At 48.2% G+C, this 13,314-nt stretch overlaps 1 protein-coding gene across 1 annotated transcript in view; it reads right to left on the bottom strand.

The window, feature by feature from the left end:
* Positions 1-983: 983 nt before the first annotated feature.
* Positions 984-13,314, bottom strand: part of LOC111979468 (chromodomain-helicase-DNA-binding protein 7) — a 54,198-nt gene continuing 41,867 nt past the window's right edge. Inside the window, exons 19-29 of the mRNA XM_070448932.1 lie at positions 11,539-11,887; positions 11,058-11,266; positions 9,000-10,007; positions 8,456-8,616; positions 5,971-6,204; positions 5,517-5,684; positions 4,956-5,186; positions 3,623-3,832; positions 3,189-3,332; positions 2,653-2,757; positions 984-2,473 (exon numbers count right to left, since the gene is read on the bottom strand). Of these exons, the coding sequence (XP_070305033.1) occupies positions 1,493-2,473; positions 2,653-2,757; positions 3,189-3,332; positions 3,623-3,832; positions 4,956-5,186; positions 5,517-5,684; positions 5,971-6,204; positions 8,456-8,616; positions 9,000-10,007; positions 11,058-11,266; positions 11,539-11,887 (3,800 nt within the window). The 3' untranslated portion in view covers positions 984-1,492. The remainder of the gene's footprint in view (positions 2,474-2,652; positions 2,758-3,188; positions 3,333-3,622; positions 3,833-4,955; positions 5,187-5,516; positions 5,685-5,970; positions 6,205-8,455; positions 8,617-8,999; positions 10,008-11,057; positions 11,267-11,538; positions 11,888-13,314) is intronic.

The raw sequence follows: 13,314 nt of genomic DNA, 5'->3' as shown, positions 1-13,314 counted from the left end.
AAAAGCGTCATAACAACAGTTCATCATACGATGTTCCAAAAAAATAAGACACACAAAAAACCCCATTTACAACGTATGTCTGTAAACTTCAAGGCTAGTTAGAATTGAGGTAATGCTGTTCAGCTTGGTGGCTAAAAGAAACAAAAAGTCCATTCAAAGATAAAAGGTACCTGATTATTTTACTCTTACACCAGTGCATCATCAGGAATAGAGTGAGACGAATAGATTGCAGAACTTTTTAATGTCATCATTTGTATGCGATTTCATTTCTCTTTTTCACCAACACTTGTGGTTGTAGTTGTGTTTAAATGGGAGAGCGATGTTTGAAACATTCAAAAGCTGCCTTCGGTTATTGCTGTCTCCCTCCGCGTTGTTGGAGAGAGGTCTCTCCTCTGCTCGGCTTTGTCAGTGTCAGACTAAAAACAGGCAGGAGACCCAGGGCCATCGGTCGCTGTGAAACTGGAAAACTGTTTCTATAACCAGTGTGACTTGGAAGAGTCAGACAATATGGGTGTTAATAGTAGACAGAAAACTGGTACTGAGAAGGGTAATGGGAGAGGAACGGTTGGAGGGTGACGGTAGGACCGTCCGATTGAAACGGGGGAACAGTCAGGTTGGATTGTTAGAGTGTAAGACTTAACAGGACCATAGACCAGATCGTGATCTTGTCACCCTCGATGCAGGGGGTTGACGGGTGTGTGTTGATCGTCCCAGTGAGAGACTGGAACCCCAGTTCAGTGCATTGTTAGCAGTGTGAAGACTATCACGAATAGACAGTCGGGGTTGGTGTTGACGGATGTGTCTCTGACCTAACCTCTACCCCCACATGGATCGTCATGAGAGACTGGAACCAGTCCACGTTGGCATGTTAGAGTGGTTAAGACTACAGAAATAGACCTCGGGTGTGTGGTGTTAGGTCACCAACCTCATATTGTCGCGTTACGTAGGATCGTCCAGTCGCACATAACTGGAACCACGTCAGATTATTAGGCCATCTGATTTGTGAGAACTTCATCCTGCTCTTAAAAGCAGAACAGTACAACAGCAAAATCTAAATTACCCATGATCCTTTTCATCAGCAGCATATAGACAGACGCTTAATGCCGTTAAATTGTACGCCACTGGAGAGTTACGAGATGCTACTTACTGTCACAATATCCACCAAAAAATTTAATAATAAATGAAACAGAAAAGCAGCATAGCACTATTGGAACGATTAATTCCTATAATAATATTTGAGGAAATTTCCCATTTCATCTAGAATGCACCGTTCAGTGAACAAAGACCAAAAATAACACCCTTAAAACATCCGCAAAACTCTACTTCAGTTAGCTTTTTCCCTGACTATGCCATTAACAATACATTAAGAGCCTTTTAGCTACATATGCTCTCCCTGATTAAAATGTTTACCTGTCAAAGAAACAAAAACTAAAAAACAAATTCATATGTTTGGATATCAGTTTGGTGGGGGGGGGTCAAAGGCCAGTTCGATTCAGTCACTCTTCTCTTCCTCAAGGGCATCCTCTCCTTCCTCCTCGGCCTCCAGGTCTTCCGGTGAGTCGGCTTCCTCTGCCAATGCTGAGGCCTCATCTTCTAGCGCAGACGACTCTGCAGTCTTCTCCAGGCTCTCAGCTGAGTCACTGTCATCAGCAGTCTCTGGGTCTGCGGTAGCGGCAGCAGGGCGGTCCAGGGCAACCTGGCCGGGCTCCTTCTCCTGGCCCTGAGCTCCAGAGGCAACCCCCATGGCTCCAGCCATGGCACTCTGCAGGTCAGCCAGGGCAGTGGGGGGGAAGCCAGGCAGGGTGAGACCTCCCAGACCAGGGGGCAGGAACATGTAGGGGGAAAAGAGCCCCGGGGCCATGGTGGAGAGCAGGAAGGGATTGAAGGCCAGTGAGGTAGCTGACATGCCGGAGGCGGCCATAGCGGCAGCAGCCACATTCAGAGCCACGACCTCCCCATTAGCCTTGCTCGACTCTGCCTCCTCCCCAGTGTCGTCCTTCTCCTCATCCTGCTCTTGTCCACCCTCCCTGGCGTCTCTCTTCGATGTCTCGTCTGAATCGCCCTCGTCGTTGGTGCCGTTGGAGGCTGCAGCAGGCGTGGCTGCAGCCAGGTTGCTTGCGAACAGGCCTCCCAGGCCAAACATGTTGGGCAGACCGCCCATACCAGCCATGCCAGGCAGCATGAGAGGCAGCATGGCCGAGGCGTGTTTAGCGTCAGCCCCCCCCATGCCGGGGAAGCCCATGAGCTGCAGCTGCAGACTCTGGAGGCTCTGTAGGCCCTGCAAGCTGGTGAGGTCCATGCCTCCAAACAAGCCGTTTATCAGCAGGGGGTTAAGGCCCCCAGAGGATGCAGCCTGGGCCGCTGCTGCCTTGGCGATCTCCGATTTGGGACGTCTTCCCCGACGACGGACACCCTCCTCACGCACCAAGGGCCCAGTCAGGAGACGGTCGAACATGGCCTCAGGGAGGAAGCCCTAAGGAAGGGAGAGGAGACCACAGTTAGTTTGGCAGTCAATGACAATTTAGCGATTAGGCATCAATTTCTTCAGAGTTCAAACTGCTTGTTGAAATTCCATCAGATAAAGTCAAAATATAAAACAAGTGCTGATTGGAATCATTTGATGGCTAAACAGGAGAATGACAAATGACTCACCGATTGCTTGACAATGTCAGTCCAGTCTGGAGCGACGGCAAAATCTGAGTTCTCCAGGAGCCATCTGGGAAGATCCTTCATGGGAGGGGCCATGGCACCACCCATCTGGGAAAGAAATGGAACAAATGGTTCATAAGCTACCAATACCTTCAGTTCTGCTATGAAAAGACAAATTAGGTCTTTGAAACTGTTGCGACACAGCGACCAATACATTTGTGAAAATTGATTTATACCGAAATGAGCCCAAACCTTTCTGTACCGAAATGAGCCCAAACCTTTCTGTACCGAAATGAGCCCAAACCTTTCTGTACCGAAATGAGCCCAAACCTTTCTGTACCGAAATGAGCCCAACCCTTTCTGTACCGAAATGAGCCCAACCCTTTCTGTACCGAAATGAGCCCAAACCTTTCTGTACCGAAATGAGCCAAAACCTTTCTGTACCGAAATGAGCCANAAACCTTTCTGTACCGAAATGAGCCAAAACCTTTCTGTACCGAAATGAGCCAAAACCTTTCTGTACCGAAATGAGCCCATACCTTTCTTCCGTTTCTCCGGTTGATCACGGGAACCTTCTCTTCTCCGGTGAGCGTGTTGATGTCGATCTTGTTGGGGTTCCGGCAGCGGTGTCTCTTTTGCTTGGGTTTGGGGAACTGGGAGGAGAGGAGCGTCTCCTCACTCTTCTACAGTGAGGCAGACGGGAGAAGGAACAGGGTTTAGGAACTATGACAGGACCAGACATCTGAGATTTAATACTTTATAGTATACTACAACCGTTACAAAATGGAATAGCTAAATGTTATATTTTGTAACCATAGTTGAATCACTGAAAGGGTTGTGGTAAGATTGATTTAGGAAAGGGAACAGGGGGTTGAAGGTAAAGGGTAAGTCATATTCCACATGAACGGATTGTTCCACTAGATAAGGAAATCTGATAAAAAAATATTTTATACAAAAAAAGTCTAGTACATACTGGTGTGTACGCAGTAGGCATGTCCATGGTGTATGTGGGGTGCTGTCTGAGCCAGTCACTCAGGTCTTTGTTAGAGGGGGTACCAGCCTCCCTGTCCTCCATAGCGCTGACAGAGGGGACACAGGCGGAGGTGCTGGGAATGTTGTGGCGGTGGGAACGTGGGGGCATCTGCAACCCCTCCACTGAAGCTTTGGTCCTCTCTGAATCCTCCTGTTGCGGGAAGGCAGGAGAAACTCTGTTCATTACCATGTMAAATTAAATCATAATCTGTTCATTACCATGTAAAATTAAATCATAATCTGTTCATTACCATGTAAAATTAAATCATGATCTGTTCATTACCATGTAAAATTAAATTATAGAGTATGTGTGTGTGATTTATTAATTATGATTTTTAATCAGATATATACTGAGAAAGAATAAACGCAACATCAGCTATTTCAAAGATTTTACATAGCTCATAAGGAAATCAGTCAATTGAAATAAATTCATTAGACCCTGATCTATTGACTGGGAATACAGATATGCATCTGTTGGTCACAGATACCTTAAAAACAATTGGCCTCACAATGGGCCCCAGAGTCTCGTCATGGTATTTCTGCCCATCCCATAACCTCAAATCCACCATGAGGCACTCTGTTTACAACTTTGACATCAGCAAACCGCTCGCCCACACAACGCCATACACATGGTCTGCGGTTGTGAGGCCGGTTGGATGTATTGCCAAATTCTAAATCTACGTTGGAGGTGGCTTATGGTTGAGAAATTAACATTCAATTTTCTGGCAACAACTCTGGTGGACATTCCTGCAGTCAGCATGCCAATTGCATGCTCCCTCAACATTTTGGACATCTATTGTATTGTGTGACAAAACTGCATATTTTAGAGTGGCCTTTTATTGTCCCCAGCACAAGGTTTACTTGTGTAATGATCATGCTGTTTAATCAGCTTCTTTATATGCCGCACATGTCAGGTGGATGGATTATCTTGGCAAAGATTAAATGCTCATTAACAGGGAAGTAAACAAATTTGTGCACCAAATTTGAGAGAAATAAGCTTTTTGTGATTATGGAATATTTATGGGATCTTTTATTTCAGCTCGTGAAACATGGAACCAACACTTTACAGTTGCATTTTCCTTCAGTGTAATTAGATGTTTTCATTCCTATCAAATTGATTTGAATGTAGTTTAGTCTAATTGCCTTTTCCCAAAAAGATCCAATATGTACAATGTTCAGGGCATTTTACAAAAATGTTCAAAACTATATCCATCTGTGTATTTTCTTTATAATTATTGACGTAACATGTATTTCTCTAGTAATGAGTCCTGTACCGTGGCTCCTCTCATGAACAGCAGCTCCAGCCCCTCCACATTTTTCCTGCGGCCCCGCCTCCTCCTGGTGGGCAGGTCAGCCTCGGCCAATGAGCAGTTGGCCCTGTGTCTGGAAGGTGTGGCCGGCTGCAGAAGCTCCATCTGTGCCTTGAGGGCAGCAGGTGAGACCATGCTGCTGGAGTAGCTCGCCGGGGAGGGCGCTGAAGACTTGTGGTGCTGGTGCAGAATACCCTGGAAAAGATAAACCAGTATGGAAACTTTTAGAGTAAACGAATAGACTAAAATACAATACCCGTAACAAAAATGTAAACTTTAATATAATACAGTCCATAGTGCTTTACATATTTGATTAATTTATATAAATAGTTGTTATGATAAATACATTTTATTTTAATGGGATCCATTTTACTCATACACATGATCCCATTGAGATTAAAAATATTGAAAATCAGGGACCTGACCCAAAACTATAATTAAAAAATGATACAATGCAGTTGTAAAAAGTGAAKCATAATTCTCATTTCTGAATTTAGTATTAATTCCTAATTCTAAAGACCGTGCCTTGGTAAGATCCATGGCCTGGCTCTGGGACTCTGCAGCGTGAGACTCTCTGAGCTGGGCCACCATATCCATCAGGTTCCTGCGCTTGGCCGCACGCTCTGCCTCTATCTCCACCTTCCTCCGCCTGCGACGACGCTGCTTCGGCAATGATATGCTCAGAGCATCGTCCTGTACGGAGGAAGGGAAGGAGGGAGGAAGAGAGGGATGATTAAGATGTGATCACAACAACAATTAAAATCAATGAAAGTAAATTGCAATGATGTAAGGAATAAGTGTTTTTATGATTAATAAAGGAATATCTATTTACAGACTGCATCAATACATTAACTTCAATCAATTTATTGTGAAGGACTAATATCTCGATAAATTGTGCAGTTAGAACGAACTAAACCTACTTTGGGAGGGTAGGGATAGAGTCTTCGGTTAGCGGTTTCAGGCCTAGCTAGCGACTTACATTAGCCTGGGGCGAGAGGGTGAGGTCCTCGCTGCCACTGAAGCTGGTCTGAACGGCCGCTGCCATCGACAGTTCGGCCAGGCTCTGCCTCGGCATGGGGCTTTCAGACGTCATGGGGCCGGGGTATCCAGGCAACAGGCCCGGGAAGTCGAAGAACTGGCGTCGGTTGGCGGGCCACTTGCCCTTGATGACCGCATCGCAGATGTTGTCCATGCGATTGATCATGACACGGTCCTGGAAGGTCGGGACAGAGCAAAGAGGCATGGGTTAATTCTAGAGCAGGGGTTGGAACCTTTTATAGAATACCACTAGAGCACTTGACTAGTACTTTCATGATGGAGTGATGTCTGACTTGAACAGGGCTTTGCTTGTTTTCCAAAAATTCTTTACAAACTGATTTGTGTTGTATCAATACAGAACTTAAAGGGAACTCATGGCTTCCATTTTTATGTCTGTGTGTGCAGTTTGACAAAAGTATGTGGACACTTGCTTGTCAAAAATCTCATTACAAAATCATGGATATTAATATGGAGTTGGTCTCCCCTTTGCTGCTATAACAGCCACTCCTCTAGGAAGGCTTTCCACTAGATGTTGGAACATTGCTGAGGGGACTTGCTTCCATTCAGCCACAAGAATATTAGTGAGGTCAGGTACTGATGTTGGTCGATTAGGCCTGGCTCGCAGTCAGCATTCCATTTCATCCCATAGGTGTTTGATGGGGTTGAGGTCAGGGCTCTGTGCAGGCCAGTCAAGTTCTTCCACACCGATCGACAAACCATTTCCGTATGGACCTCGCTTTGTGCACGGTGGCACTGTCATGCTGAAACAAGAAAAGACTTACCATAAAGTTGGAATCGTCTAGAATGTCATTGTATGCTGTGGCGTTAAGATTTCCATTCACTGGAACTAAGAGGTCTAGCCCGAACCATGAAAAACAGCCCCAGACCTTTATTTCTCCTCCACCAAACTTTACAGTTGGCACTATGCATTGGGGCAGGTAGCSTTTTCCTGGCATCCGCCCAACCCAGATTTGTTCGGACTGCCAGATGGTGACRTATTATTCATCACTCCAGAGTCCAATGGAGGCGAGATTTACACCACTCTAGCTGACGCTTGACATTGCGCATGGTTACCTTAGGCTTGTGTGCGGCTGCTCGCCCATGGAAACCCTTTTCATGAAGCTCCAACAAACAGTTAATGTGCTTACSTTGCTTCCAGAGGCAGCTTGGAACGCAGTAGTGAGTGTTGCAACCGAGGACAGATGATTTTTACGTGCTAATTGCTTCAGCACTCGGAGGTTCCATTCTGTGAACTTGTGTGGCCTACCACTTCGCAGCTGAGCAGTTGTGGCTCCTAGACGTTTCCACTTCACAATAACAGCACTTACAGTTGACCGGGGCAGCTCTAGCAGGGCAGACATTTGAGGKGGTGGCATCCTATGATGGTGCCATGTTGAAAGTCACTGTGCTCTCCAGTAAGGCCATTCTACTGCCAATGTTTGTCTGTGGAGATTGCATGGCATGCTAGCAGTTACACTAATGCTAGTTAGCAACTTCCTTCAAACTGCAGACAGACATAAAAATGGTACCCACGAGTTCATCTGACTCCGGGGAAGTAGATAACGGGCTTCATTGTCAAAATATTGAAGTATCCCTTTAACATTTTTACATTTACATTTTAGTCATTTAGCAGACGCTCTTATCCAGAGCGACTTACAGTAGAGTGCATACATTTTATTACATTTTTACATACTGAGACAAGGATATCCCTACCGGCCAAACCCTCCCTACCGGCCAAACCCTCCCTAACCCGGACGACGCTATGCCAATTGTGCGTCGCCCCACGGATCTCCCGGTTGCGGCCGGCTGCGACAGAGCCTGGGCGCGAACCCAGCCTGGGCGCGAACCCAGAGACTCTGGTGGCGCAGCTAGCACTGCGATGCAGTGCCCTAGACCACTGCGCCACCCGGGAGATATAACACTCTGTCCAAGGAGTACTTTATGTACACCAAACATTAGGAACACCTTCCTAAAATTGAGTTGCGCACAATTTTTTATTTTGATTATTCACCCTCAATGTCACACACACAATCCATGTCTCAGTTGTCTCAAGGCTTAAAAATGCTTCTTTAACCTGTCTCCTCCCCTTCATCTACACTGATTGGTGGATTTAACAAGTGACATCAATAAGGGATCATAGCTTTCACCTGGATTCACCTGGTCAGTCTGTCACGGAATGAGCAGGTGTTCTTAATGTTTTGTACACTCAATGTATAAAGYGTGCGCCTAATGTCCACTGACAGTTCCAACAATGTGTGTTTTTATATATTTGAATACATATGTTTAAAAATATATATTTGTATATATTATTGGGAGTCACTGGTCAACATAACGTGTGCTTTCATTTGTGTATTCATATAATTCACCACTACATTAATACATATGAGAATGTATATCTGACTGAATGTATATCGTTTACTACCAACCTTGGGCCAGAAGGATGAGGTRGTTCTCTCCTGGAGGGCCGGGATGGCAGAGGGCTCTCCGTCCTCGGGGCAGAACCCGTCGCGGGTCTCGTCTCTGGCCGTGGTGCTCAGTGAGGCGTTGCTCTCCTCGTCAAAGTTCTTCTGCTCTGAGGTGGCGCCCGCTGAAAAACAACAATAGTGCTTTGTCAATACAAGCCACAGGAGAATCTACAAATGGCTTCATATATAGTACTTCCTTAATACTAGACACATCAGAATACTACAAGAACCATACAGTGTGTCCTCAATGCAAGCCTAAGCAGCTTAATTATACAAACACACAGCCATGTAGTCCTTTCTAAATGCCATCTAAAGCAGACCAACTACATACCGCCACTAACTGTTGTGTCTGGCTTCAACATAAAGCAGTAGACCCAACTGTTTGTCTAGACTTTTACAGACTCACTGTTGATGGTTTTAAAATKAATTCAAACACCAATTGCCCTAAAATGGGATTTCTCCTTGTGAAAATACTTTAAGCAATGGAGTTAGGAGTAGGACCTACCTTCAGCTTGAGAGGACTTCTCAGACTTGTCGTCTTCCTCCATCTTCTCCTCATCGGGCCCTTTCTCAGCCACTGGTTTAGGAGACTTGGCAGGGCTTCCTTCTTTCTCATCTCTCTCTTCTTTCTTGGTTCCCTGCTCTTCTGATGCTTTAGGAGACTCTGGTTTCTCCTGGAAGTCCAGCTTTTTGTCCTGGTCCTTGGTCTCCTCAGTGGGAGCTTTGTACCCCTTCTCGGGTTTGGCCTCCTTGGAAGTCTCTCCGTCAGCGTCGCCGTTGACCTCCATTTCCTCCTCTTTGTCTTCCTCCTCTTCCTCCTTCACCTTCTTGGGAGACCCGGCCTTCTCTTCCTCCTTCTCCTTCTTGGGAGACCCGGCCTTCTCTTCCTCCTTCACCTTCTTGGGAGACCCGGCCTTCTCTTCCTCCTTCACCTTCTTGGGAGACCCGGCCTTCTCTTCCTTCTTCGCCTTCTTGGGAGACCCGGCCTTCTCTTCCTTCTTCGCCTCCATCTCTTCTTCCTTGCCTTCGTCTGGTTTCTCAGGTTTAGTACATGGAATGTCGTTACCTTCCTCTTTCATCTCCTTCCCTTCTTCGTCCTCTTGGACAGGTAAGGATTTTTCAGCACCAGCAGTAGCTGTAGCCTGCTCAGTGGAAGAGGAAGAAGCAGTAGAGAGAGCTCCATCGCGGGGCGGCTGAGGCACCCCAGCCAATCCCCCCTTGGTGAACTTCCTGTGGGCCTCCAGGAAGCCCAGCGCAGGGTCGTTGAGGATGTGGTAGTCAGTGCGACTCACGCCGTGCTTGGAGGCGCCCAGGAGGAGGTCGTAGTCGTGCCGGCCGCAGTCCCACCACTCGGGCAGGTCGGAGCTAGGCTGGCAGAGGCGCAGGCGCTCACCTAGCAGGGAGTTGGGCAGCACCTGCTCGCGAATGCGACGCAGCAGCTCAATGCGGTAGAGGGTGCGTGAGGCGCGTTCCTCCGTGATGGGGTCGATGATCAGGGTAGGGTCTGGGAGCTCTGCCAGACAGAAAAGAGGGTGGGAGGAGGAAGGAGAGTGGGGTAGGTGGTAAGGAGTAAGAGGGAGGAGGGTGGGGTAGGTATAGGAGTAAGAGGGTGCGGAGGGCGAGGAGGGTGGGGTAGGTCAAGGATAAAGAGGGTGGGAGGGAGGAGGGTGGGGTAGGTTAAGGAGTAGGAGGTGTGTGGTGGGAGGGAGGGAGGAGGGTGGGGTAGGTAAGAGTAAGAGGGTGGGAGGGAGGGAGGAGGGTGGGGTAGGTAAGGAGTAAGAGGGTGGGAGGGAGGAGGGTGGGGGGTAGGTAAGGAGTAGGAAAGGGTAAGGGTGTGGGGAGGAGGAGGTGGGTAGGTAGGAGTAAGAGGAGGTGGGAGGAGGTAAGGAGTAAGAGGGTGGGAGGGAGGAGGAGTGGGGTAGGTACGGAAGTAAGAGGGTGGAAGGGAGGGAGGAGGGTGGGGTAGGTAAGAGTAAGAGGTGGGAGGGAGGGAGGAGGGTGGGGTGTAAGGATAAGAGGGTGGGAGGGAGGGAGGAGGGGTGGGGTAGGTAGGAGTAAGAGGGTGAGGAGGGAGGAGGGTGGGGTAGGTAGGTAGAGGGTGGGAGGGTGGAGAGGGGGGAGAGGAGGAGGAAGGAGGGTGGGAGGCAGGAGGGTGGGAGGAAGGAGGTGGGGGGGCGGGTGGAGGAGAGAGGGCGGGGGAGGAGGAGGGCGGGGGGAGGAAGGAGGGCGGGGGGAGGAAGGGTGCCGGGGGGAGGAAGGAGGGCGGGGGGAGAGAGAGGCGGGGGAGGAAGGAGGCGGGTGGAGAGCGGGCGGGAGGTAGGGGGAGCGGCGGGAGGGTGGAGGGCGTGCGGGAAGAGTGAGGCGGGGTGGAATCGAGGGACGAGTGGTAGGCGCCGGGAGGAGGCGGGGGAGGAGGGAGTGTGAGGAGAGGAAGAAGAGAGATGGGGAGAAAGGAAGAGTTGTTTATCTGTCTTTTCAGGGAAAGGTCCTTTGCTTTAGCGCAAGCAAATTTAACTATGAGTGAGGGTTGTTGTGGTCGGAGACAACAGAACTAGATAATTACCAGTGTTGGCCTTGACCTGCATGCGACACACCCGCTTGCACATGGCCACGAAGGAGAAGTAGTATTTCTCCAGGCTCTCGTCACTTTTCTTGTCCAGCCGGGCGAAGGCCCTGAACTGGGTCCAGTCAAAGCGCTGGCGGTCCGTGTCATAGATCACACCAAACGTGGACACAACCCGGTAGAAGTCTGATTCCTCACGCCTGGTCCACCTCAGGGAACAAGACAAGGGAAGGGTTAATCCAACAACCAATGCATGCGTAGTGTATTGATAAGGAGACTGGAGCATTGTGGGTACTGTAGTACAGTTAGAAGTAGGGCTTCTCAAACGATCAAACAGGAACAGTTGATATTCGAGAGCTTCTTGTAGTTCTAATGCCTTCTATACAGCAGGCTAACAAATTCTACTGTTTATTATACACAAGTCATCATAAACTGTTCAAATGGTTTATCTTGTACAGCATCAGTCATCAGAGAKCTATACCTCTGACGCCTCTCTTTGAAGGCGGCCCCTCCTTCCGCCAGGAGCCCCGTCGTCTCAGGCATAAAAGCGCCGCCCTTGGCCATATAAGGACTTCCCTCTGTCATGAATGCTCCGTCCTCCTGCACGTAGGCCCCTCCTCCGTCTGTGACCATGGAGAAGAGATGTTCTCGGGGCTGGCGGCGGCGGCGTCCGTCGGGCCGTGCCATGGCTTCCTGGCGGAGCTGCTCCCTCTTGTGCGTGCGCTGGTAGGCCGTGATGAGGCGGCGGAGTCTAGCGGTGAGGGCCGAGGCCGCCGGCCAGTACAGACGACCCGCCCCTCTGCTGCCTGCTACATTCTCACCTGGTTTAGCTGGGAGGAGGAATATTAGGACTACTAAATGAGTCTGCATACCGTTGAGATGATTCTGAAGAGCAACTTTGGTTTCTTTGGATGCGCACATTGGTTGTTTGATACAAAATAGAAATGTTTAAATTACTTAAATGATGGACTGATGAATGGTAAATGATCCTCTGATTTGTATCAGATTGCTAGCAAATGTCATTTTCAACCTTTTTATTCCACTTATCCCAAATGGTGTTTTGTAATATACAGTGGGGCAAAAAAGTATTTAGTCAGCCACCAATTGTGCAAGTTCTCCCACTTAAAAAGTAATTTTCATCATAGGTACACTTCAACTATGACAGACAAAATGAGAAAAAAAATCCAGAAAATCACATTGTAGGATGTGTTAATGAATTTATTTGCCAAATTGTGGATAAATCAGTCTGTTGTCACCAAAACAGACAAGATTTCTGCCTTCTAAGACCTGTAACTTCTTCTTTAAGAGCTCCTCTTCTCGCCTCGTTCACCATGTTAACTTCATAGGCACCTGTTTGAACTGGTTTGCAGTATAAAAAGACACCTGCCAACCTCAAACAGTCACAGCCCAAACTCCACTATGGCCAAGACCAAGAGCGTCAAAAGACACAGAAAAACTTGTAGACCTGCACCAGCCTGGTAAGACTGAATCTGGCAATAGGTAAGCACTTCGGTTTGAAGAAATCAACTGTGGAGGCAACTTATTAAATGAGAAGACATACAAAGACAAGCCCACTGATAATTCCCCGCATCTGGGGCTCCCGCAAGATCACACCCCGGGGTCTATAATATCACAAGAACCGTGAGCAAATTCCACGCATGAACCACACGGGGACCTAGGGTAATACAGAAATGCCAGGGGAAGAAATGGCACAGCAGCCAATTGCGATGGGGGGGATTGACCACCACAACCATAGCCAGTCGATCATACGCAGTCAACCCTTTGGTCCCACCGCAGAGGAGCTGGGACCAAAGTAAACAAGCCTACCATCAGAACACTACGCCAAGCCGGGCCTCAAATCCTGCATGCGAGTGTCCCCGCTGCTAAAGCCAGTACATGTCCAGGCCCGTGCTGAAGAGTGTTTGGCTAGTGCATTGAATGATCCAGAAGAAATCTGGGAGAATGTCATATGTCAGCATAACACAAAATAAACTTTGGCTAAAAAACTCAATTGTCGTGGCTTTGGAGGACAAAAGCTGATTGCATCAAGACACAACATAACTACTGTGAAGCATGGGGTGGAAACATCATGCTGGGGCTGTTTTCTGCAGACGGACGACTGGATCGTGAAAGGAAAGAATAATGGGCCAATTAGTGAGATTGAGTGAAACCTCCTTCATCAGCAAGGCCATTGAAGATGAAAGTGGGGAGTTTTCAGCATGAAATGATCCAAACCACCGCCGGCAACGAAGGAGTG

The sequence above is a fragment of the Salvelinus sp. IW2-2015 genome, linkage group LG19 (genome assembly GCF_002910315.2).
Source record: "Salvelinus sp. IW2-2015 linkage group LG19, ASM291031v2, whole genome shotgun sequence".
NCBI lineage: Eukaryota > Metazoa > Chordata > Actinopteri > Salmoniformes > Salmonidae > Salvelinus > Salvelinus sp. IW2-2015.
This window is presented reverse-complemented; position numbering and strand designations above follow the sequence as displayed.